This window comes from Sphaeramia orbicularis, chromosome 20, assembly GCF_902148855.1.
Source record: "Sphaeramia orbicularis chromosome 20, fSphaOr1.1, whole genome shotgun sequence".
NCBI classification, from domain to species: Eukaryota; Metazoa; Chordata; class Actinopteri; order Kurtiformes; family Apogonidae; genus Sphaeramia; species Sphaeramia orbicularis.
In genome coordinates this window covers 41978347-42005681 of record NC_043976.1, presented here as the reverse complement: position 1 = coordinate 42005681, position 27335 = coordinate 41978347, and the positions used below count along the sequence as shown (strand labels likewise).

At 39.4% G+C, this 27335-nt stretch overlaps 1 protein-coding gene across 1 annotated transcript in view; it reads left to right on the top strand.

Moving 5' to 3' along the window:
• LOC115411297 (sodium channel protein type 5 subunit alpha-like) overlaps positions 1 to 19151 on the top strand; it is a 66400-nt gene extending 47249 nt beyond the window's left edge. Inside the window, exons 6-10 of the mRNA XM_030123385.1 lie at positions 6961 to 7014; positions 8254 to 8391; positions 8508 to 8612; positions 11495 to 11765; positions 16718 to 19151. Coding sequence (XP_029979245.1) covers positions 6961 to 7014; positions 8254 to 8391; positions 8508 to 8612; positions 11495 to 11765; positions 16718 to 18021 — 1872 coding nt within the window. The 3' untranslated portion in view covers positions 18022 to 19151. The remainder of the gene's footprint in view (positions 1 to 6960; positions 7015 to 8253; positions 8392 to 8507; positions 8613 to 11494; positions 11766 to 16717) is intronic.
• The last annotated feature ends 8184 nt before the right edge of the window (positions 19152 to 27335 follow it).

Here is a 27335-nt window from a genome sequence, read left to right as displayed (position 1 = left end):
AATGTTGGTAAAGTTTTGTACATCCTCCTGGAGGGGTTGGTAATTACTCCTTGAGGTGCTCCAGGCTGTTTCTGAGGTTCTTTCAAGTGGTTGCCATTGGCTCTGGAAAGTTTCACAAAGCTTTCTCTAGTTCTCGTGCGAAGGCGTAAACAAACACTCCCTGAAGTGTTTGGGCTTGTTTCTAAAACTTGTCGCCAACATTCTCCAATGATGGAATAGCTCGACTACATGGAGTTCTACAGAGGGTTGTTTTGGACAGGCTTTAGGAACCCTTTCTCCACAGCTGTAGGTACACTGTAAAAAAAATCTGTAATTTAACAGAATTTTCACTGTTTATTTTACAGATTTTTCCTGCATTTTTAAGATACAGGAAAATATCAATGAAATGACAAAAATAGACTGTGATTTTACATGTCAAATATAAAATAACACAAAAAACTGTAACTGGGAATAACCAAAAAATGTACATTTTTTAAAAGATTTTTTTTTTTCTCACAGAAAAATACAGTTAAAATACATTTGCAAATGTATCGTAGTTTCACAAATATGTCTTTTCTATTTATGAGATTAAACTGTTAATTTAAAGTTTAATACTGTAAAAAAAAATAATAATAAAACGAGATAAAATTACTAACAATTAACTGTTAAAGAAGTATTTGTTCTGTGAGTTGAACCAGACTTGTTTGTTAATTGACAAATATCTTGTGTAATTACAGGAGGTTTCACAACAAAAATGTTGAATAAATGTATTTTTGTGAATGTATAACATGTATAAGCACTGATAAACTGTCCAAATACAGTTTTCATCAGTGGATTGGACAACTGAGTGTCATTGAAAATTATTTATATATATATACATTTATAAATATACAGGGTGGGGAAGCAAAATTTACAATATTTTGAGGCAGGGATTGAAAGACAGTGTATGACCAATTAGTTTATTGAAAGTCATGAGAATTTATTTGCCACAAGAAAATGTCCATAATAGAAAATGTTTTTATTCTCTGTGTCCTCCTTCTTTCTCAATAACTGCCTTCACACGCTTCCTGAAACTTGTGCAAGTGTTCCTCAAATATTGGGGTGACAACTTCTCCCATTCTTCTTTAATAGTATCTTCCAGACTTTCTGGTAATAGTTTTGCTCATAGTCATTCTCTTCTTTCCATTATAAACAGTCTTTATGGACACTCCAACTATTTTTGAAATCTCCTTTGGTGTGACGAGTGCATTCAGCAAATCACACACTCTTTGACGTTTGCTTTCCTGATTACTCATATGGGCAAAAGTTTCTGAAAAGGTATGGATAATAGTGTTAGGTATGATTATGACATCAGTATATGTTTGGTTTCAAAACAACTGACGTAGTGCCTGCTGAGAAAAAACAACTAAATGTTCATTGTACATTTTGCTTCCCCACCCTACACACACACACACATATATATATATAAATATATATATATATATATATATATATATATAGATAGATAGATAGATAGATAGATGTTTTTTTTTTTGTTTTTTTTTTTATAGGTAATTTGATTGTTTTAATACATGTAAATATTCTTTATTAAACATTAAAAAGTAAAAAAAAAAAAAAAAAAAAAAAAAAAAAAAGCAAAATCTCATGTAAAGTTAGGGTAAAAACTGTATTTTAATTATGGAAAATTACCGTATTTTTATGAGATGGTTATTTTCTCTTATTTTACTGTATTTTTTCGGCACCCCTGCTGCCGGAATAATATCGGTTTTTTACTTTTTTTTTTTTTTTTTTTTTTTAACAGTGTATTACTGAGCACTTCCTGAGGTGTTAGGTAGTTTCTAAGGTCTTGTCAGGGTGACGCCGAGCTGGAGTTGTAAGAATATACAGGGTGTCCCATAAGTCTCCACACATAGGAGACATACATTCCATACATATATGGTTCTAACATGTATTTCTTTATATTTCTTCTTTATAGTTCTTCAGCAGTGGAGGACACGCATTGAAATGTGTTCCCAACAAAATGGCAGTCATATAGAGCATATTATATAAATTAAAATGGTTTATGTCAAGAAACGTTTATTTTTCCTATGTATGGAGACTTATGGGACACCCTGTACAAAATATGGACAAAAGTATGTGGACACGTTAAATTCAGGTGTTTGTTTTCTAACAGGGGTCTGGGATACAAAACAATAATGACTCATGTCAGAATATAGTTTTATATTATGGGATAAATATCATTGCATTGGTTCGTTTGGTTTAAATTGTTATATTTGTTTCCAAAATGACTCAGGGATGGTTTGGAGTGAACTTCTCTCAACATTGATTTTGTTTTTTGTTTTTTTATCCACGACTATGATTTTAAATGTTCTACCTCTAAATTTAGAAAATAATTTTCCTGCTCTGACTGTAAATAATAATTTTCTTCCACAACTAACCATCTACTTTCATCTCATCTCACTGAGGAAGAAAAATCTCCCATTAAACTTGAAGAAAATATTGATATTTTTGTCTGAATTCCTCATGAACAGAACATCTTACAGCTGTAGACATGATGTGTCCCAATACTTTTGTCCATATAGTTTATAAACATCAATAATTCCTTACAGTTTAATGGCAGATTCTCTTCTTCTTCTTCCTCCTCTTCTTCTTTGTCTTCTTCTTCCTCTTCTGTGATGTAGTAGATGGTTAGTTGTCATAGAAAATTATTTATTTTTTTAACTTAATTTCTCTCGACATTGATTTTTTTTTTTTTTTTTTTTTTTGTCTGTGACTATGATTTTAAATGTTCTACTTCTAAATTTCGAAAATACTTTTTGTATTTGTATTTTGTTTGGATCGTTATAGGTTAAAAAATGAACACCATTACATGTTAAACTGTTGATCCATGGAATCCACGACGGTGAAGAGCTGGGTATTATGGTAAAGACATAAGATAATGAAGGAATCTGACGGGATCCGTTTTATGTCCAAATACCACTGGTTTATTAACAGTTCATGCGTGAAAGGGTTGATTTTGGATGGGCTTGGGTTCATGCCTCAGGTTGTGTTTAAGGTTCAACAGAATCTGGTGAATGGTGGAGAGGAAAAGTCCAACTCAGCGCTATGTGGTTCTGAAATGTGGGGGGGGGGGGGGGCACTTTATTCTTCTTTGAGGTGTTCTAGTTTTTATTATCTATCGTGTGCAGCGTCGTCGTTGTTGTCGTCTTTGTTGTCGTCTTTGTTAGTAATTTCTTCAAACATCTTCTTCCATGAAACTACTGGTTGGATTCATTTAATAATAATTTAATTTAACAATGTCTACAAAGTTTGCCCACAGTTTTGAGAAATGTTGATTTTTTTAACTTTTTTTTCTTTTTTTTTTTTTTTCTCGACGTATTAAAAATGGGCCTTTACTTCTGCTGGTCCGTATTTTGATGGTTTATAACATAAAATGGTTATGGATATCAATATAGTGATAACATTTCAGCAATGTTCTTCTCTGAAACCACTGGTCTGATTAATTTCTTCTTTTTTTTTTTTTTTTTTTTTTTTATACGTAGCTTCCTTGCGACAATGTTTACTAAGTTCGTTTACAGTCTTGAGAAATTTGAATTTTTAAAATTTTTCTTAATTCGTGTTGATTTTTTTGAAATATTAAACATTTGCTTTGTAATGGCCCATATTCTGATGGTTTAGAACATGTAAATGGTTACAGATGTCAGTATTGTTACTATTGTGATTCCATAGATGTTCAAGGGCAGGTTGCCCTGCATCAGTTGCATCCATGCCCCCCCGCTCCCCCAGTCTCTCTCTCTCTCTCTTGTTTTTCCTCTTCCTTTCCTCTCTTTAACCCCAGCTGGTCCTGTCAGACGTCCATCCTCCAGGGGTCGGGGTCTGCTCCAGGTTTCTACTGTTAAAAGGAAGTTTTTCCGTCCGTCCACTGTCATCAGTCACTAGTGTTTGTTTCTGTTGGGTTTCTGTAAATTGACTTAGAGTCTGGTTTAGACCAGCTCTATTTGTGAAGTGTCATGAGAGAAGTTTTTGTTATGATTTGGCGCTATATAAATAAAATTTGATTGATGGATATTGATTACTGATAGAAGTCATATATGAACTTTCATTTGGGTCCATGACCTTTGACCTTGAGTGACCTGGAAGGGTCAAACTCAAAGTCACTAATGTATAGATTTCAACTATCTTCTCCAAAACTCCTGGTCGGATTAATATTTAAAAACGTATGTATCTTCCTTGGGAAGACATCTACAAAGTTTGTTCACAGTTTTGAGACATTTAGATTTTTAAATTTTTGATGACGTTTTAAAATATTAAACCTGCCTTTTATTCTAATGGTCCATATTTTGATGGTTTATAACAGGGCTGTCAAACTCATTTTAGTTCAGTTCCACATTCATCCCAATTTGATCTGCAGTGGGCCGGACCAGTAAAATAACTGTGAAAAAGTAAAATTCTATTATGATCAGGTTTACATCTACAAAGTTTCCTTAAAATCTGAATAACACGAACAACTTGAATTGTCTTAAAAACAAGCGCAATTTTAACAATATTCTGCCTCAGTTTATCAGTTTATCATTTACACATGTGCATTACAATCACACAAAACATTTAGTAACAGGCAGAATACTGGTAAAACTGCATTTACTTTTCTGAAGACATTTCTGTTCATATTTGTTCAGGTTATTCACATTTTTTGTAAACGTATAGTTTGATAATGTGAACATTTTCATGTAATTTTACTTTTTTTTTACACCAAAAAACAAAGAGAAAATTTGGGGTTATCATTATTTATAGGTTATTATGATAATATTTGACTGGTTCTGACCCACTTAAAATCTAATTGGACTGTATGTGTCTGTATGTGGAACCTGAAATGAAATGATTTTGATGCCATTGATTAAAATCTTCAGTGTAATTTTTGCATTTCACAAATTCATCCCGCGGGCCAGATTGGACCCTTTGGCGGGCCGGATTTGGCCCCCGGGCCGCATGTTTGACACCTGTGGTTTATAACATGTAAATGGTTCCAGATATCAGTCTAGTTCCTACTGATCACTAATAGAACTCATATATGGACTGTGATTGGATGAGCTGAGTTCCCCTCCAGTGAAAGTCCCGCCCACTTCTGTTGTTAGATTGCTCTGCATCCAGACCACAGAACTGGAACATAGAACAGAACCTGACAACCTCACAAATTCAACTGGGATGGATTCTTGATAGAACATAATGCTGACATACAGGGACACTGGTCCTATTTTCGTCCTCAGGCCTTGGAAGTGTCCTCTGAAGGCGCTTTAGTACGACGACCGTGTGATGGATCAGGTTACAGTCGGTCGTCTTACAGGACATCACTAAATATGCCGCGGTGTAATCATGTTGCTTGTCGTGCGGCCGTTTAAGCCGCGGGTCATGATAAAACTCAGGTGGTTACCGTGGCAACGGGCTGATTTGTGGTCTGAGTGACAGGCAGTGGTGAGCACCTACTCAGACCAAAGTCCTCTGCTTCTTCACTTTCGCAGTTTTCCTCTCCTGATCATTTCCTCTCAGGAGGAGGAAAGGAAGCCCATAAAAGGACTTGTTGATCTTTCATTTTGTTTCCATGGTGCTCTCTCTCTCGCTCTCTTTCTCTCCCTCCTCGCTAATTTTCTGCTAAAACGGGAAGGTTGCCTCAAGATCCCCTTTGTTCAGTTTTTCACTCGAGTGCAGGAAATGTGCAGGACGTCGCCTTGGCGACTCAGTGCAAAAAAACTCACCCAACACAATGAAACAGAAAAACAGGAGCTTCAACTTTCTCCTCGATGTGTAATAAGTGAAGAAAATAATGTTTTATTAACCCTTGAAGAGCCAAAAGCATCCACTGATCTAGAATGATAAGAGCTCCACATCCAATAATCCTGTCCATACAGTCAAATGATTCAGATAAAATACATTTGTCAGCTTTTCAGCAGCATCAGGGTTTCTTCAGATTCGTCTCTTGTCTCTGTAGTGAACATAGAAACACCGTCATCTTCTGCAGCGTTGATTCACCAAAAAAAACCCAATCAATGACAATGACTATGGATACTTATTGTTATGTGGAATTAATATTTTTTGCTGAAACAGCAAAGTTTCGTGCAATTTTCTCTATTTTGGTATAATAACTTTTGAATTTATTCAGCTTTTATTAACACATACATGGTCATTCATTTAAATCCTACTATATAATGCACGTTCTGTGTCCGTCCGGTGTCGATGTGACAGCACAGGAGGGCGTTCGTACGGATTTTCCTCAGCTTTCACAGGCCTGACTGCCGCCAAACTCGCCAAATGAATAGAAACATTAGCTGACTATCTGCTAGGCACAATTTTATGTCCATATACATATGTTGAGAGGTATGCTGGGCGATTTTAGCCTCCAGTGCAATCGTACAATAGCACCAAGGGTACAGTGCTGCTAGTATAGAAAACACATGATTTTGACTTAAAAAATATAAAGTGTAATATTACATTACATGGTGATAACTCACTTAGTAATGGTTAAATATAGATAGATTAGAGACATACATTCATTTGGACACCACCAGAAAAATAGTTTTTATAGTCAGGGTTTCCCACAGAAGCTTCACCATCGAATCGTGGCTCGGCTAATGTCGGCTCGGTGGCGGTGCACTCCCCTCGGTCAGCGGGTGAACGAGTGAGCTCGTCATCTCCTCCAGTGCTCCTCCGATTTCAGAAAAAGAAAGTCTCCAATGTTTTTTCTGACCCTTTCTCCGTGACATGTCTATCACTGATAGTGTTTATGGGTTAAGGATGAGCAGAAGTACGTCTACACATTTACTGCTGTTTCATCTACGTTCCACAGTAAAGGTTCATGTAATACCTCCCACTGTGGTTTCCCGTCACAACATTGAGAGGTGTTGAAAGTCAGGTTTGCATCAAAAAACAAAAGTGAAAACCAGAGGTTTCTTGTGAAAAAATGTCACTAATGGATTGTTTTGTTTCTAGGCAACTTTCAAAGGCTGGATGGAGATCATGTACGCAGCGGTGGATTCACGAGCTGTAAGTTCAAGACGAAGATCTCAGATATATGGACAAAAGTAATGGGACAGGTTGAATTCAGGTGTTTGTTTTGTAACAGGGGTCTGGGATACAAAACAATAATGACATAATGTCAGAATATATACTAGTCAACATTTGCTAGGGATCAGTTTTATATTTGCACAATAATTGATGTTGTATAATATTTTGGGTGACTTCATATATTATGTGTGTACTTTGGCTAGTCATGTAAAGAAAAATGGACCAAAAGGTAAAAAAACATAAATTTTTATTGCATTTTCAGGCAAAAGGGTGCTACAACCCTAGAAATTAGAGTTCACAACAATTACTCTTCCAATTTTGTTTTCACTGAAACCACTCAGAATGTTCTGAAACACATACAGTGTGATGTCAATAATGTGTGTGGCCACCATCCGCATCCGCAGGCTGTACTCCACTGGGAAAATAAACTGTCAAGTTTCCAGAATTACACCCCCGATTATAGCAAAGTTATAGTCCTGATCCCTAGCAAATGTTGACTAGTGTAGTTTTATATTATGGGATAAATATCATTGCATTGGTTAGTTTGAGTTAAATTGTTATCTTTGCTTCCAAAATGACTCAGAGATGGTCTGGACTAAATTTCTCTCAACATTGATTTTTTTTTTTAAATTCATGACTATGATTTCAAATGTTCTACCTGTTTAAGGAAAAATTGATGTTTTAATTTCAAATCATGATGAACATTACGTCTTAAAGCTGTAGACACAATGTGTCCCAATACTTTTGTCCATATTGTTTATAAACATTAATGTTTCCTTAAAACTTCATTAGAGATTTCTCTTCTTCTTGAGATACAGTGACAGTCGATGGTTAGTTCTGGTAGAAAACTGTCATTTACAGTCAGAGCACGAAAAGTATTTAAGAAATTTAGAGGTAGAACATTTAAAATCATAGTCACAGATTAAAAAAAACAAAACAAAACAATGCAGAGAGAAATTAAGTCCAAACCATCTTTGAGGCATTTTGGAAACAAAGATAACAATTTAACCCAAACTAACCAATGCAATGATATTTATCCAATAATATAAAACTACATTCTGATATTAGTCATTACTGTTTTGTATCCCAGACCCCTGTTAAAAAAGAAACGCCTGAATTCAACGTGTCCACATACTTTTGTCCATATAGTGAATGTGAGTAATGAGTCTGTTTTAGAAATGTAAGGAGTAAAATATCTTTCATATATTTCACCATCAGGTGGAGGAACAGCCGATCAAGGAGATCAATCTGTACATGTACCTGTACTTCGTCATCTTCATCATCTTCGGCTCCTTCTTCACCCTCAATCTGTTCATCGGTGTCATCATCGATAACTTCAACCAGCAGAAACGCAAGATAAGTATCTACGAGACGGAATTTAGCTCACTCCATGGGAGGAAACATGAGGCTTAAGTTGACTTTTCAGCCATAACTTTTGGTGAAAATAACGGTGAGGTTCTTGTGTGGTTTACTTAGGAGGACAGGACATCTTCATGACCGAGGAGCAGAAGAAATACTACAACGCCATGAAGAAACTGGGCTCCAAAAAGCCCCAGAAGCCCATCCCCCGACCCCTGGTACCAACACTACACAAACCCATCACTTCAGTTTTATACCCATCCTACCTCAGCCAATAGTCACAACACATACACCTTGTTTTCTTAATATTACCTGCATATATCCTATATTAATTGATTGACTGACTGATTGAATATTTCAAATATCAACACTTAAAACAAATACAACAAGAAAAACCAATATAAAAAAGAAACTATATTCAAAAAGGGGTGGGATGAAGTTCATCTTGGCAAAGCAAGGCAGATTTATTAGTATAGCACAATTCAAACACAGGGCAATTCAGTGTTTTACAAAAATGGAAAAGAGACAGGTTAAAAACACACAATTACAATTAAAACATAATCAATAAAACATATATAATAATTAATTAAAACAAAGTAAAAGGTCAGAGTGCAGATAGAACCCTTTCAGTTCTATGCACAGTTGAACAGAGCCGTTTTCAGCCTGGACTTAAACGTTGTCACAGTACAGGTCTGTCTGACGTCATCAAGAAGACTGTTCCAGAGTTTAGCTGCATAGAACTGAAACGCAGCTTCACCATGTTTACATGTTTATGCCGCGTTTCCACCACATGCTACCGGCTCGACTTGACTCGGCCTTTTTGCGTTTCCATTACGTAAAAGAATCTGGAATCTGGGACCTGGAACTATTTTTTAATTCCTTGCTCGGCTGAGGTTCTAAAACAGGTGAAGTGATACTAAAATGTGACGTGTAATCGCTGCAGACCACTGATTGATTCATTGTGTCATGAATGCACGACCCACCGTTTAAAAACAAAACAAAAACAAAAAAACAGATTCAGAAATTTACAGTAAATACAGCGGTAGGCTAATCCATGATGACAGCGCGCAAAACAGCACCGTGGTTCAGACATTTCTGTTCTTGGTGGCCAATGAAAAGATTCAGCATGAGCCTGATGGGACAACATGCAACGAGCAACTTTATCAGCAACTCTGAGCAGACGTCATGGAAGTTACATGTAGCATCGCTATGACGACCAGGTACTCTAAAGTTGGTAGTATCCTGTATTTGGAAACGGTCTCCAAGAATAGTACCTGGTAGTCAAGTCGAGCTGGTACCACATAGTGGAAAAGCGGCATTATACACCCCCACCATAATTGAAGCTTCTTTGTGCATCACACTGAGCGTCCGTGTGAAACACAACAGTGGAACCAATGTTGAACAGCAGAGAAATGAAGGAAACAAAGGTTTGATTCAGGAGAATTGTGGTTGAATGATTTTTTTGGATCACTTTGAATCGATTAATCGGTTGCAGCTCTACTTAGATCCTCGGGGGGGCAGAGGGCTCCTGGCTGTTCCAAAGTCCAGGCTTGAATCTAAAGGTGACCAGGCCTTTTCCATCAGGGCCCCTTGACTTTGGAGCGGCCTGCCTGAGGAGATAAGGCTTGCAGAATCAGTGACGTCTTTTAAATCACTTCTTAAAACACATTTTATGGACTTGCCTTTGTGATGTCTGTCCCTTTTTAATTTTTAATTTTAATTGTTTAAATTTGAATTTTATCCTGTTTAGTTATTAATTTATACTCTCGTACAGGATGTTGTTTTATCTCACTCCTTCATTTTTACATTGATTTGACAGCATCATGTTATCTCTGCCCTCTTTACGCCGATTCACTTAATTTATTCGAAGTGTCATGTTTTTTGTATTTGCTGTCCATATCTCGTTTATTGTGTTGCTTCTGTTTTAGTGTCTTTACTTGCATCTTGTATCCTGCTGTTGTGCCCTTCTGCTTTGTCTGCCAAAGCACTTTGTAAACCCAGTTTTTAAAGGCGCGATATACATGAAGTTATTAATATTATTAGTATTATTATCCTGGAAAAAAGGTGAGATGGTGATCCCACCTTTTTTCCACCAATGACTGACGTCCACAGCTAAGCCAAAGGAGTATCAGAGGTGAGACAGGCTGGACTTTTCCACAGCGGACCTGCATTCCAGAATCAAAGGGGCGGTGACGCAGCACAGAAGATCGTGTGAAGTATAACTTATGCATCAGAAATACCCCAAGCGTAGCAGTGCTGCAACAATGAAGGATGAACACCGTTCCACAAGTGTTAGCATGGATAGAGTCGTCGTCCCCCCCCCCCCCCCCCCCCCCCCCCCCCCGAAGTGAACACAGCTCACAGATCTCTGCGTCTCCCCAGTTCGACATCTTTCTGGTTGCGTTGATCTGTTTGTTTACTGTACACAGCCTGCGCTCATTTTTAAATCCCCCTTGAAGTGTAAAAATGTTCTTCTCTTCGTCTTGCTGGTGGTTAATCGTACATTGTAAAAAAATATGTAAAACGTTAGCCTGGCCAGCCATCTGTCTTTTTCAATGAGAAAATCTGTCTGGAATCGTGGGGCTTGAATTCAAATATGAAGGCGGGACTAACAGGCACTGAGTAAACCAATCACAGATAAAATGGATGTGACGTAATTATGTGACGAGCACGTCCCAAATGTCAACAAAGCTCAGCATGTTTCCATCATTGCACGCGGTGGTGATGGTCGAGTAGAAATGAACGATGGTAAATGAGTACTGTTGCTTTTGTCAGAGAAACTTGAGGATACAGGGTGTAATCTGTAATTCAGTCCTTATTTTGGAATCAAGTAAACAACCGACAACAGTTGTACAGAGATTTGTGGACTTGGAACTGACTTTGACTCGCAACGAAAAGAAGTCAATGCGAAAACGCACCCCTCCAGACTTGTGTTTGGTCGGTTTAGAATAGATGGTGCATGTTTCACAGCGATCGGCCCAATTCCAGACTGTTTTCTCAGTATTGAATACACTGGTCAGGCTAGTGAAAGGCCTTCAGTCCTGGCAGACGGCGTGAACGTCTGCGGTGTTTCTAACAGAAGCCTTCCCTGTGTGTGCAGAACCCTCTGCAGGGCTTCTTCTTCGACCTGGTGGGGAGGCAGGCCTTCGACATCATCATCATGGTGCTCATCCTCCTCAACATGATCACCATGATGGTGGAGACGGACGAGCAGTCGCCTCAGATGGAGTACATCCTCAACAACATCAACCTGGCCTTCATCGTGGTCTTCACCAGCGAGTGCCTCATCAAGATCATGGCGCTGCGCTGCTACTTCTTCACCGTCGGCTGGAACATCTTCGACTTCGTGGTCGTCATTCTCTCCATTGTCGGTGAGTTTGGCCTCGATCAGAGACTCTAGTGTTGGGTTATTCGATCGGTGTCAGAAGGTCTCGCCTACAGTTTTAGGTGTCGCAACACGAATGTAAATGATAAAGTAGTTTACAGACAGGTTGACGGTACTGTTTGCAGGATGAATTCACTTCAGCAGAATTCAGAATTCTATCAGCACGTTTTGAATAGTTTCCGACTGAGTAAATAATTTAATTTAAATGAATATTTAAAATAAATCATACATTCAGAACACTCACCACAGACACGTCAGGGGTTAAAGGGTGAGATCGTAAAGGTGTTCCAAACTGGGAGGGACTGGCCTGATCATGTACAACACAGGTGTCAAACATGTGACCCGGGGGCCAAATCCGGCCCACTGAAGGGTCCAATCTGGCCCCTGAGATGAATTTGTGAAATGCAAAAATTACACTGAAGATATTAACAATCAAAGATGTTAAAACTATTTTAATTCAGGTTGCACATACAGACCAATCAGACCTCAACTGGGTCAGAACAGTAAAATACTATCGTAATAACCTATATATAATGACAACTACAGAGTTTATCTTTGTTTTAGTGTAAAAAAAAAAAAAGTGAAATTACATTAAAATGTTTCTATTAACAAACTATCCTTTTACAAAAAATGTGAATAACCTGAACAAATCTGAACAACCTGAAATGTCTTAAGAGAAGTAAATGCATTTTTACCAATATTCTGCTTGATGTTAAATGTTTTGTTTATTTGTAATTGTAATGTAAGTTGTAATACACATGTGTAAATGATAAACTGATAAACTGAGGCAGAATATAGTTAAAAATGCACGTTTTTTTCTTAAGACATTTCAAGTTATTCATGTTCAGATTTTTAAGGAAACGTTGTAGATGTAAACATCATAATGTCATTTTTCTTTCTTCACTGTTATTCTTTCACTGGTTTGGCCCACCTGAGATCATAATGGGGTGAATGTGGCCCCTGAACTAAAAAGAGTTTGACACCTCTGATGGACAACATGCATCAGGCTTTTTACAAGAAGCATATTTTAGGATTTTAACAATAATATGATTGAACTAGTGTGTTAACCCGTGGGGAACCACAGGTTCTAGATCCTCTGATACAGTTTATTCCTTTACTTTCTTGGTAAAGCCCAATATGATGACAAACAGGCCGGACCAGGAAAATAATAACAGAATAATCTATTAATAATAACTCCAAATTTCCTCTTTGTTTTACTGTGAAAAAAGTTAAATTACATCATGAAAATGTGCATCACCTGGACAACCATATACAGCCTGAGTGTAATTTCAACACTAGTACATCTCAGCTTATTATTAACACAACTTACAGTGGATCTACAGACACACAGAACATTTGGTGACAGGCGTTATGTTGTTAAAATTGCACTTTTTTTTTGTCCTGAAGACATTTCAGGTCATTCATATTTGTTCACGTTATTCACATTTTTTGGACGGATAGTTTATAGATGTAAATATTTTCATTCTGCAATTTTACTTTTTCACATAAAACCAAGAAAAATATTTGGAGTTGTGATCATTTTTGGTTATAATGCTACTAGACTGTTGAGCTGTGGGTAACCACAGGTTCTAGATGTGGTGGATAATAAACGGACCTCTGATCCAGTTCGTTTCTTTCCTTTCTTGGTAAATTCCACTGGTATCTTCAGTTGAATAACTTCTCAGCTGGCATGTCTGTTCCTGCACATGACACATGACACCATGGCAACATGGCCCTGTTGTTTACCTGTTGCTAGGTAACCCACTTCAATGATGATTCTATTGCCACGTTTCCACTGCGTGGTACCGGCTCGACTCGACTCGACTCAGCTCGACCTTTTTGTGTTTCCATTACGAAAAAGGACCTGGAATCTGGTACCCGGTACTAGTTTTTTGGTATCACCTCCGCTGAGGCTCCAAGCGATACTAAACCGTGACGTATAACACTGCAGACCACTGATTGGTCAGACAGTTGTCTCTGTGACCCGCCGTTTTACAAAAAACAATGCGGAGGCTGACAGTAAATATGTCGGTAGGTTAAACCACATGATGACAGTCTGTAAAACTACACCATGGTCGGTTGAGGAGGTTCAGTCTTTGGTGGCCGACGTAAAAATTCAGATGAGACAACACACAATGAGTGAGTTTTCAGCAACTCTCTGAGCAGACAACACCGAAATAACGCACCGCATCGCTATGACGTCCAGGTACTGTAAAGTCAGTAATATCCTGTAATGGAAACGGTCTCCAGGAATACCGAGCTGAGCTGAGCCGAGTTGGTTCCATGTAGTGGAAATGCGGCATATGATTCTGGGCATAACAATGTGATTGGTCATTGTATTCCAAAATTACTAATATCTCCCAAAATATTGGTCCCATCAACTTGCCATTTCGCTAGTCTCTTCCTTTACAAAAAATACATAAATATGACAAACTGCAGCAGTTAGCTTTGTACGGATTTTGTGTGATGCCCGAGACACACAGACAGAGTCCACTTCCCTTTTGCTATATAGAGCGATGACAAGGTTCAGTGGTGTGTTGTTAATCGGTGTCCGACAGGTGTTTCTCCACAACGTGAACGTTTAAGATGAAGTCAGTTTACCGATATGTTGACAGTACTGTGTGCAGGATGAATTCACTGTTGACGTCAGTCTTTCTACAGCTTCTGTTGTCGTTAACAGAAGTATAGACAACCACCGGACAGGATGGCATCCAGTGTTGACGTACGGTCGAATGTACTATATGTGACACACAGTGTAATGTCCACCTGTCAGTTATCTGTCAACAAAGTGACCATCTGCGTGGCCTTGGTGTTTACTCTGCATCAAGGTCCTGCGTGGTCATATACCGTAACACACACACATGACACAACAGTGTATAGAAGCGGCGACCTAAGCAGGTAATTTAGCCATCAGTGTTCATATTTCCTGTGCACGGCTCCTCCTGCTAGCTTGACAAGATCACATGTTTGCATGTGTAACTGAATGTGTTGTGTGCGCGGCGGGACGAGGCTGCCTGGGGGAGGTGAAGGTAACGGCAGCAATCAGAGCTGCCACAGGGCGGTCCCCGGAGACAAATCAAACATGATTGACCTGTTAACATCAGCCGGTGGGTGTGTGTTAGACAGAGAGCCGTCAGGGTGGGGGAGGGGGCTGTTGAGTTGATGTACGACGTGATGGTGATTCCCTCTCTACTCCCCCCTGCTCATCCCTTCCATCACCTATAACTCAAACGCAGTGAGACCGATGGAGGATAGAAGTGTATGTGTCGGCGTGGGGGTGGGGGTGGGGGGTGGGGGGTGTGACAGGCCGCCTCCTCTTTGAGTTTATCATCCCCGGATAACAAGGAAAAGATGGATGAATTACAGTGTTTGACTCACTGTTAGAGGCAAAAGACAGCTCGGCCCTCCAGAACCAATTACTCAACTTGTAATCACAGCAGACCTGCCATATAAAGCCCCAAACATCCAAACTGAGAGCGTTTAGATGATGGAGCTCAGACGGCGCACAGAGTAACTGGGTGCATGTAAATGTAATCTGTTACAGGTTCTCAAAGTCCAGGAAATGATTCACTGCGTTTAAAAAAAATTGTGCTACATCAATGTTTCGTCAACAGCAGAAGGGAGAGGGTTTGGGGGGTTTATTTTAATTTCGTTTGCATGGTAACATTATTGGGTAGCGTTAGCTTGGCACTTAACCTTTTAAGTCCGGTTGCTATCTGTGTTGCCATGGTAATGCTACACAAGACTTGGAGTAATATACACATTCCATAGTTACATCCTCTCATGGGACTCTTTTAAAGGGCTCATATTTAACTAAACCCACTTTTATTAGTCTTTGGTTCATTTCTTTGTGTATTTGGACCCTAATAGTTCATACAGTTTGAATTTGAACCCTCCAGCTGCTGCAAAACTATCTTTATATTCATTCAATATATTCATATTGCAAAAATCAAATGGATTTCTACAACCTGTTTTAATTCCTTCTTAATTTGTTATGTTTTATAATTAGTTATGTCACAACATTTGCACATATAAGGCCCAGAGTTCAGACGAACATTTCTCCAGTTCGACATAATTGTTTGTCAGCAGCAGCGTTTGTAGTCCAGACTGAAAATATGTCCAAACTTGGAGCCCATTACCTAAAATGTTCAGTTGTTGGTTGAACGGAATAGAGCAGCACAGCCAATAACCTGGAGGGGGTGGAGCCTGAAGTGTCTCATGTGCATTTAAAGGGCCAGCGCTCCAAACCACCTTTCTGGTGTCATTACTCAGAAATAGGGTTGAAGATGGACCTGTGGAGTTGAATTAATGAAGAATTCAGACCCAAGCAGAACATTTACAGTTTATGGAGACCACAGGGAAATGTGGGAAAATGAAAAATTCCATTTAAAAAAAAAAAAGAAGCAAAATATCACTCTTTTAAGGGGGCAGATAAATCTGTTTGTAGATATTTTGCCTTAAACTAATCTCTTTGTGCGTATCATTGTATAGCCTGCCTAATGTTTCACCTGATGTCTGTATATGTATGTCTGGTTACCATCCTGTCTGTCACCGGGCATACTTTCACAAGAGGTTTTTAATCTCTGAGTCTTTCCTGATTAAATAAACATTAAATATAAAGAATAAATGTATTTTCCACATAAGGATCAGTAAAGTCTGTCTGTATTTGTGTCAAGTTGATGCGATGTATCATCAGCCACAAACCGCTGAGGGGTGAGTAATGCTGGATTCACCCACATCTTGTGTTTCTGTCACTGATTGAACCCAATAAATGACACTGACGGCTGCAGAGTCATTTGGATTGAATGTTGACTGTAGCTTTTCACACTGACGACAAAAAACAGATGCTAGTTTTGTCCAGTGTTGAAGGGTACAGGTAATTTATCTCTACAGATACTTCGTAGCTTACACCGCTCTTCTTCTTTGTCTTTTTCTTAGGTATTGTGCTGGCTGACATCATCGAGAAGTACTTTGTGTCACCAACCCTGTTCAGAGTGATCCGATTGGCCCGTATAGGACGTATTCTGCGTCTCATTAGAGGCGCCAAGGGCATCCGGACGTTACTGTTTGCCCTCATGATGTCCCTTCCTGCGCTCTTCAACATCGGACTGCTCCTCTTCCTCGTCATGTTCATCTACGCCATCTTTGGCATGGCCAACTTCGCCTACGTTAAACGGCAGGCGGGCATTGACGATATGTTCAACTTTGAGACTTTTGGGAACAGCATGATCTGTTTGTTCCAGATCACCACGTCGGCGGGTTGGGACAGCCTGCTGAGCCCCATCCTCAACAACTCCCCAGAGGAGTGCAACCCCAACATCCCCCACACTGGCACCACTGTCCGAGGGAACTGCGGCAACCCGTCGGTGGGCATCACCTTCTTCGTCACCTACATCATCATCTCCTTCCTCATTGTGGTGAACATGTACATTGCCATCATCTTGGAGAACTTCAGTGTGGCCACAGAGGAGAGCACCGAGCCGCTCAGCGAGGACGACTTTGAGATGTTCTACGAGGTTTGGGAGAAGTTTGACCCAGAGGCCACACAGTTCATCGAATACGCCAAGTTGTCTGATTTTGCAGACTCCCTGCTGGAGCCGCTGCGCATCGCCAAGCCGAACAAGATCAAACTGATCTCCATGGATCTGCCCATGGTCAGTGGGGACAAGATCCACTGCCTCGACATCCTCTTTGCCTTCACCAAGCGTGTCCTGGGAGAGTCAGGTGAGATGGACGCCCTCAAGCAGCAGATGGAGGAGAAGTTCATGATGGCCAATCCATCGAAGATCTCCTACGAGCCAATCACAACAACTCTGAGGCGCAAACAGGAGGAAGTGTCTGCCACGGTGATCCAAAGGTGCTACCGTAGACACCTGGTGAGGCGGCAGATGAAGGCGGCCTCGTACTTGTATCGCCAGATCACCACCCCTCGGCACGCGGGAGTTGAAGGCGAGGAGGGTGAGGTGATTTTCGGAGAGGATGCACCTGAGAAAGAAGGGCTGATCGCTGCCATGATGAGGGAGAATTATGGCTCGAGTTTGTTAGGAATAGAGCGTTCGGAGACGATTTCCTCCACCTCGTCCCCGCCATCATACGACAGCGTAACGCGAGCCACATCGGAAATCCTACACCCACTCGCTGTCATGACCGAAACGGCTGTGGCAGACACGGCAGGCAGCGAACCAAGCGAACCGTTGCCATCAGTGGTGGACCCTGACAAAGAGCAGGAGAGGGTACCGTAGCGGGATCCGAAAAGCAAAAAATTAAACAAATGAGGATTTACTCATTATGGGTTAAGCCTGTTTGTTCACTGTTTACTGAATGTACCATAGCTGGGGAACGCTGAAGAGGCAGCGAGGAGAAGCTATGGAGGAGGAACTGCAGGAGGAGGCGTGAGAGGGGCGAACACAGCGGAATATTTACTACCTTTAATGTTTTTTTCCTGTTTCCTGCAGAGATTCCTGGACTAAACTCAACAGCTATTTTGGAGTTTCTTAAAGGGAAGCAGAAAAACTGAAACGGCAGTGGGGAAAGCCCATCTGCCAACTCAGCTCTGCCTTTGCTGGAGTAAAAGACAAGAACGTCCTGGAAGAACCACGTCTGGATTCATTGGACCTTATGGGTCTCTCGTGTCAACCAGAGTTGAGGGTTTTGAACACTGACTGACGTTTGACCTCAGGTGCAGGAGGTCTGAACATCTATATCACAGATTTATCCATCATTTATAGGCCTGGGGGGTTTGTGCCTTCCCACAGTTGATCAATATTCTCAGAGTACGCCTGGCTAAGAGCGATTCCCGGTGGTGTTTCTGACTGACTGAGACTTGAGAGAGGAGGGGAAATAATGACAGTGATTCAAAAAAAAGTTTTCGTAGTAAAAGTATAACTTTGTTGATGTTACCAGTCTTTTAATAGCGGTATGATTATTACAATTTTTTATATTTTTTAGAGTAAGTTGAAGAAAAAAAAATAAGCAGTCCCTCTCTTTCAACTTTGGAGCGGCACTCGCTAATGAAAAAGTGGCTGATCCACCACGTTGTAATAGATGAGAGGAGAGGATGCCGTCAGGAAAAAGAACCTAAGAAGCTACTTCATCTGTTTTCGTCGGAAATGTTGCACCTTTTTAGTTTACATGTGCCGTCACTTTACTTCACCCGGGCAAAAACGCACTGGAAGAACGCCTGGGAAGCCTTTATTTTTCCTCTGAAAACCTTTGAGATAACACCAAAAACTGTTACAAGTGCACAATGAGATTTTCTACACAGTCCCAGATTCCTTCTGAAATGCTTTTTGCCCCAGTGGTGAACATCGTTATGTCTGTTAGTTTTAGGCCAGTGGGTGATTTGTCTTGAAGTCTACTGTACGTTTTCCTGAAAAAACAGAAGATTCTGGCAGGTTTATGATGAGAAATGATTGATTACTGGTTTATAAAGAGTGTAGTGGACGGTACTTTTTTAAGTTACTGCCTATTATTACTTTTGTGAAATGGAAATTCCTGAAAACATACATTTAACCAGGCCTTCAACATAACCACAATTAATACAGGAAGTTTTGGTTTTAAAGCACAAACAACAAACTGATCGCAGTAAAGGAAAATGGTCTTCTTCATGTAGTCCCACAAGACCAACAGACTGATTCAGATTTCACTGGTAGATGGATCTAGTTCCTTCCCAACACTGTTCATAAAAACTCTGATAAAGAGCTGTGCTTGGAAATTTAAAAAAATGTATCCATGTTAAAAACTTTCATATCATAAGGACCTGAATTTGCACTACAGTTTTCTACAGTAAAAGCACTGCTAGTTTTCACAAAAACTCCATAAAACCACTGAAATGGATCAGTTCTTTTTAAGCCTTTTGTTATTGTTATGAAATCCAACAACAGGAGTGAATTCATCTACAAACAGTATCGTTGGCGCATCTGTAACCTGATTTGCACAAGTGGTCAACACAACATCCCTCAGTGAGTCCTTCAACCACCTCCTTCAAAGGGTCACCGTTGCAATATTTCGTCATATCTGAAAACCTGTTGATATCCAAGTCTTTTAGGCTTTAGGCTACTTTTAGGTGCCCATCATTACCCAAGAGGATTCATGTCCAAACTCCGCCATCAATATGCAGTTTACGAAGAGTCCAAAGGGTCCTCATAAGAAATGTTTCCATTCCAAAAACAAGGTCTGATTTGGAATATCTAAACAGAATATCATGTCTACGTGACCCATAGTCTTGTACATCCAGACCCACCTCCATGGTTCGTTAGCTAGAGTTTGGTTCATCAACAGTTTTTGCCAAACAGTATCAGGGAAGAACTTATTTTGGCGAAATGGGGACAAAGTGTATGTCTTTTGCCGTGTTTCCACCACGTGGTCCCGACTCGACTCGACTCAGCCTTTTTGCATTTCCATTACAACAAAGGACCTGTAATCTGGTACCCGGTACTAGTTTTTTGGTATCACCTCCGCTGAGGTTCCAGGACTGGGGACCAGATACTAAAAGGTGATGTGTAAACACTGCAGACCACTGATTGGTCAGACAGTTGTCTCTGTGACCCGTCGTTTTTACAAAAAACAGATGCGAAAGTTTACAGTAAATATAGCGGTAGGTTAATCCACATGATGACAGCCCAAAAAACTACACCATGGTTTGTTGAGGAGGTTCAGACGTAAAAATTCAGCATGAGCTTGACGAGACAACACTAACGAGCGACTTTATCAGCAACTCTGAGCAAACGACATGGAAGTAACGCACCGCATCACTATGACGACCAGGTACTGTAAAGTCGGTAGTATCCTGTAATGGAAACGGTCTCCAGGAATAGGACCTGGTACCCAAGTCGAGTCGAGCTGAGCCAAGTTAAGCCGGTTCCATGTAGTGGAAACGTGGCATTTGTCAGAACTCCGCATCCTCAGTTCATTCCAAATTGGAGGTGGTTGTCGTTCACGTAGCGAGGTGGTCTTTGCATCATCGCACCGGTCCCATGTTTGTTCCGTAGAAATAAACAGCCGTAATATCTGGAAACGACCATCACAGCGGTGACACAACGATGACCAGATCATAGAGTCCTTAAGTCTCTCAAAGCTTCAGGTCAGTTTTTGGTTCTAGTGTCTGATTTAAGTCGCATTATTACCAATAAATGATGCCAGCTCCAAGTTTTCTTCTTGGTTTAACCCATAAAGACCCAGCTCTACTTTTGTGTTAGTCCCCAAATTAATTTTTCTCTCTATTTCACCTCCCTTAAGTGATTTATCACAATTTATTATATTATCCACTTCATTTTGCTTTTTTCAGTGAAAATCTGTTTGTTTTTTAGTTTATTTTACTATTTATGCACTTTAACCCATGAAGACCCAAACATCCACTGCTGACCGCAAGCATCTACTGATCTAAACTGCAGATCCACTAAGTCAATAATTGATGGAAAATACAGTTCTTCATCTTTTCATGGTCATCAGATATGACCCATTTGGACGTTCAGAGGCTCCGTAGTTACCATAGAAACACTGTCATCTTCTACAACACTGATTCACCAGTAAAACCCATGGAGTTGGATCAATGAAAGTGGATGAACACACTGGGTTTATGATCAGTTAATGATAGATTTTACTGAAAAAGTCACTTTTTCTTAGTTTTTTTTCTGTTTTAATATAATAACCTTTGATTTTACTCTGAGCTTTTTTGAATATCTACATGATCAGTGAATTAAAAATAGGAAAATAAATGATTTTCACTGGAAAAAAATTGACAGTTTAGAGGATAATATTATAATAAATGATGATAAAACACTTAGGAAAGATTAAATAGAAAGAAAATTCCTTTGAGACCTGCCACAAAAGTCACACTGGGTCCTTATGGGTTATAAGTTAATTAGATAAATAATAATTATCATACCAAAAACAGAGAAAAAGTGACTTTTTCTGTAAAATCTCTCGTTAACTGATCATAAACCCAGTGTGTCCATCCTCTGTCATTGATCCAACTCCATGGGTTTTACTGGTGAATCAATGTTGTAGTAGATGACGGTGTTTCCACGGTAACTACGGAGCCTCTGAACGTCCAAATGAGTCATATCTGATGACCATGAAAAGATGAAGAACTGTATTTTACACCAGTTATTGACATGGATTGATAAAATTAGTGGCTCTGACCACCAAGGTCGTAAATTCATCCTGCGGACCGGATAGACCCCTTTGACGAGCCAGTTTTGGTCCACGGGCCATATGTTGACACACCCCCCCCCCCCCCCCCCCCCCCCCCAGCATAGACGAATTTAATAAATCAGGTTACACACAAACCTAGATGAAACTGTAGATGAATCCTCTGCTGGTGTTCACCGACAAGAACAAAAGTTCAGAAATATATCCACCGCTCTGTCGTATGAGTCAACCAAGCCGATTTTCGCAGCAATAAACCAGGTTCAAGCTTCACACTGCAGAGTTCGGACAAATCACCCACTGTGATCCACTCTCCATCTGGTCGGTTCAGTTCGGCAAAAGCCACAAGCTCTTAAACCAAATAATTTTCTTGTTGAATAAATGGGTTGAAGGGGTTTGTGGCGTTGAGCGGCGCTGACCAGAGAGCGACAATCAGCTCAGCATCAGTATTTACATCCTGTTGAGTTTCTACGAGAAGCTTACGCGAATCTGTCACCGATGTAAAAACGAAAAACGGCTATTTATTGAATTGAACTGAACTTCACCAGATAATCAGACTCTTTCTTCAAGTTTGGTACCATTTTCATTCCGAAAAACTGAAAATGTCTAATATTATTGTCTGTTTTTGGACAAAGGCGAAGTAATAACCATGTAATTCATTAATGGCTGCAGGTTTTTCCACAACATCAGGTGATGATGCCGGAAGCTTTTCTGCTTAGTTTTTCCACTAAACGATACGAAGAGTTTCAGGTTAAATCTGCGGAATTACATTTAGAATTTGACAATAAGCAGTTTGACTAATTTGACCGATAAGTCATGAACTAAATTTAACTTTCTCCTCATTTTGCAACAATTCCCAGAACATATGAAACTCTTCGAATCGAAACGTTGCTTTATTTATTTATTTATTTGTTTGTTTTCTGGTTGGTTGCTTCATTTTATTTATTTATTTTTTAATTTTTGCACGTTTAAGCTGCGTCCTTGAGGAGAAGCCGAGGCCGAACGAGACGGCTCTTTATCTATTTTGCACAGAGAAACAAAAAAAAAAAAACAAGAAAAAAAAAAAACAAGCTGCGTCTAGCAATAACAGTTTGCCGATAACCTTTTAAGTGAATTTTCCGGTAACTCTACAGGAGCTCGTGACTCTGTGGATGAACGCTGCGAATGCACAGTAACTGAACAGCGTCTCGTCGTGGATTGGCGGCGGATGAATACGCTGGCGTGAAGCTGCAGTCCGGCGGTGTTAACTGGTGGGTTTTTTTCTTACGATGAAGTGTCAAAGCGTGCGTGGACGGCGTTCTGTTCAGTCCGGCTCGATCTCGATTCTTTCAACGACCTCTCTCTCTCCGTCTCTGTTGTCGTGGTCACCAGAGGGATCTTTAATAAACGCTTTACTAGAACTAATTTATCGAAGAAAAAGAAAAAAAAACACTTTTACTGGCACTGTCTGGACTCTATTTCTACTAGATTCTATTGAGAATAGATAACCATATAAACTAGGTAAATACTTAAGACACTGCTGAACTCTGCTGCGAGGCATATTTCAGGTTGCAGTTGTGCTGAAGGGCTGTTTTCAGTAGCAATAGACCCAGAGTGTGCCTGCTACATATAAACCCCAACACTCCAAGCCATGCTTTTCCATTGGTTGATTGATAATGTGACTGATTGATGGACTCTTTGATTTCTCGACTGGCGGGTTGACTGTGATTGGTTTAACATTTGTTTGGCTGTCTGATAAAGTGACTCCTATGCTTTCTGAAAATTAAAAAAAAAAAAAAATCGAGGTTCACGGTTCCCACAAACCCCCTCTTCATCACCGCTGTGACTCTTCCTCACTGGCGGATGTGACGAACAAACAGCGCAGAGAGCTGATTGGCCGATCGCTTCCTGATTCTTTTTTTTTTTTTTTGTGGAAATGGTTCAGATTCACTAAAAGTATGGGAGAAAATGGCCAAAATGGGAAATAAGCTTTTTCATTTCAGACTTCTGTAGATTTCCACCGTTCATCCATGCAACAGCAACAAACAGATGCTCACTGATAATAACCAAGTCCTTCAGTTTGAATAATGTACCTAAATATTGTTTCCATACAATAATATCTCCCTGGAAAATAACGTAACATGTCAGTAAAATACATAATAGTCCAAGTGCAGCCAGACATGAAGGCAGAAGTGTCATAAATGGTGTTGGTAACACTTTATTATAAGTACACACTATGAAGCATTAGTTAAGCATTAACAAATACTGAATTCATCATTCATAAAGCATATTTCTGACATGAATACTCATTAATATATGGTTTATAAGCACAGTTATAAATGTTTTACTCATCATTAATAAGTACATTAGTTAAGCATTGATAAATACTGAATTAATCATTTACAAAGCATATTTCTGGCATGAATACTCATTAGTATATGGTTTATCAGCACAGTTATAATGGTTTTACTCATCATTCATCGTTCAGTCATGCAGTTTGTTTAATAACCCCATGTGCTTTGTCTTTCCTTTGTTAGAATAACTGAGACTTTTTGTGAGTCTTTAGACATTACCAACCTTTAAATCTCAGTTGTAAATGCTTTATATGACATAGATAGTCCACACTTTAGATGAGTTCACACCATAGACTTAATGAGTAGTAAGTGTTTTAGAACTCCCTGAAATAATGAATTCCTGTATTAATAACTGTTTATAGGACATCTATTGGAAAATAAATGTGTGAGTTAGTATAAAATACACACTAACATATGCACTAACCATTAGTACATGTCTGAATAGTGTATGTGCAAACACAAATGCACATCAGAACTGGTTTGTAAGTGATGCAATACTAAATTTTTAAATGCTGAATCCATAATTTATGAAGTTTGAAAATTCAATCATTAAGCACATTGTAGATGAGTTTATTAATGATGAGTAAAACCATTATAACTTTGCTTGTAAACCATATATTAATGAGTATTCATGTCAGAAATATCCTCCATAAATGACGAATTCAGTATTTGTTAATGCTTAACTAATGCTTTATAGTGTGTACTTATTATAAAGTCTTACCATGGTGTTGCTTTATTAACCCTTTCATGCACGAAGTATCAAGATTTTTTTCAGATTGATTTTTTTTTTTTACTCAAAATCAGGCTAAAGTTGAAATGCATTTTGAATTTTTTTAAACTATGGTTTTATTAAGAAGATATTTAACATCCTGAGACCCAGGAAAGTCCAACTTTGGGCTTTTTTTAATTAAATAATTCCTATATTGGAAACATCATGATGCAACAGTTTTTTCAGATCCATTTTTTTTTTAATTTTATGGAATGTCCTTTGTGGTGGACAGTTTTTTTTTTTTTCTGTTTTTTTTTTCTTTTTTTTTGTATGAAGCTGTGAAGCTCTTGTCCACAACGCGGACAGAAAACCCGTAGCTGGGTCTGAGACGGTTAACTTTAGGAGATCATAGAGCAGCCTAAATTCTAAAACCAAGATGATCCCTTTGTTCATTGTATTGCTGCAGGTCTACAGAGACTGCCCCCATGTGGTTTGGAGAATATTGCCTTTAGAAACCCTTTGGAACGTGAGCTTAAACTGTGTGTCCAAAAATGTGGACGTCATGCATGAAAGGGTTAATATTATTAGCGTGAATGTCGCCCACTACGCCGACATCAAGCACAAGACAGAGCTAGAATTCATAGTTGCAGATGTGAGTTATGCGCCATTTATTGACTTTTCTTTAAATTAAGTCTTCCTCTGATCCTTTGAAATCTACAAACGAGTTGCACTGAGGATATTTCCCAAATAAAATCGAGAAAAACGTAGTAAAAGTAATTACCAGAACAAAGCTGTGATGTCGTCTTGATGGAATTTGTGAAAAGTGACTTAAGCAGTTAATTGTGTCGTGTCGAACATATATGAATCATGTAATACGAACAAAATAAGAAGAAACTTTATTTATCTAATTCTGTCTAACATTTGAAGATGTGTAATAATATGAAAAGCTGTGTTTAAGGCTGTTAATTATAAACCTCAGGGTGTTTTGGCTAAAAAACGATGCAAAATTCCACAGTTTTTCCATCAAATAATGACAACATAGAAGCCACGCCGTCACCAAACTAATGGGCTAATGGGCTGCTGCATTCAGGTCGACTGGGAAATTCTGAAATTAACAGTATTTACTTTATTCCCAAATAGAGATGTAACAATATGAAAATTTCATATCACGGTTATTGTGACCAAAATTATCACAGGTATTATTATCATGGTATTGTTGAAATGTGCTCAAAATATTCAAAAAGTACAGATACACACACTGAAATAATATAACCATGCTGTATTTGGAAAAAAAACAAAACCAAACAAATAAAATAACTGGCACAATGTACTTTCTGTGGCAGAAATATTCAAATATTAACATGTAAACATCAAACATACAGATGTGCTTTAAAGATAGAACCTTATGGACACAACAGATATGTTTATGTTTATGTTTATGTTTACGCATTTGGCAGACGCTTTTTTCCAAAGCGACTTACAGGGGAAAACCAATTAAATCACTCAATCAATCAAATTTTATTTATATAGCGCCAGATCACAAGAAAGTTATCTCTTGACATTTTATGTATAGAGTTGGTCAAAACCAGACTCTAAGTCAATTTACAGAAACCCAACAGAATCCTCCAGGAGCAAACACTTGTGACTGGTGACAGTGGAAGGAAAAACTTCCCTTTAACAGGCAGAAACCTGGAGCAGACCCAGACTCCTGGAGGATGGCCGTCTGCCTTGACCAGTTGGGGTTAAAGAGAGAGAGTAGAGAAGGGGAAAAAGAGAGAGCGATAGAGATAGGGACTGGGGGAGAGGGGGAGAAGGGGGGAGTAGGGGGAGACACATGGAGGCGGTTGAGGATAAGTGAGTGGTGATGATGAGGGCAGGGAAGAGGCCGGACCACCGCAGCAGCTCCAGAGATAATCGTGAAAGAATCTGTGGTTGTCCTGGGAAAAACCTTATTAGAATATTTAAAATGGAATGTTTGAAAGTGCTAGGACAGGAGGTGCTCTCGGAAGAGCTGGGTCTTCAGGAGCTTCTTGAAGATAGGCAGGGATGACTCTGTTCTTGTAGCACTTGGTAGAGCGTTCCACCAACGTGGAACGACCCATGAAAAGAGCCTGGATTGTCTTGTACAAGGTCTGGGGACCACCAGACTACGTTCCCCAGACGAGCGGAGTGGTCGTGGGGCAACATAAGCTTTTATTAGTGCACCTAAGTAGACAGGAGCAGACCCACGGAGAATTTTGTAGGCTAGGATTAAAGATTTGAATTTGATGCGGGCAGCTATGGGTAGCCAGTGTAACTTAATGAGTAAGGGGGTGACATGTGCCCTTTTAGGCTGATTGAAGACCAGACGCGCTGCTGCATTCTG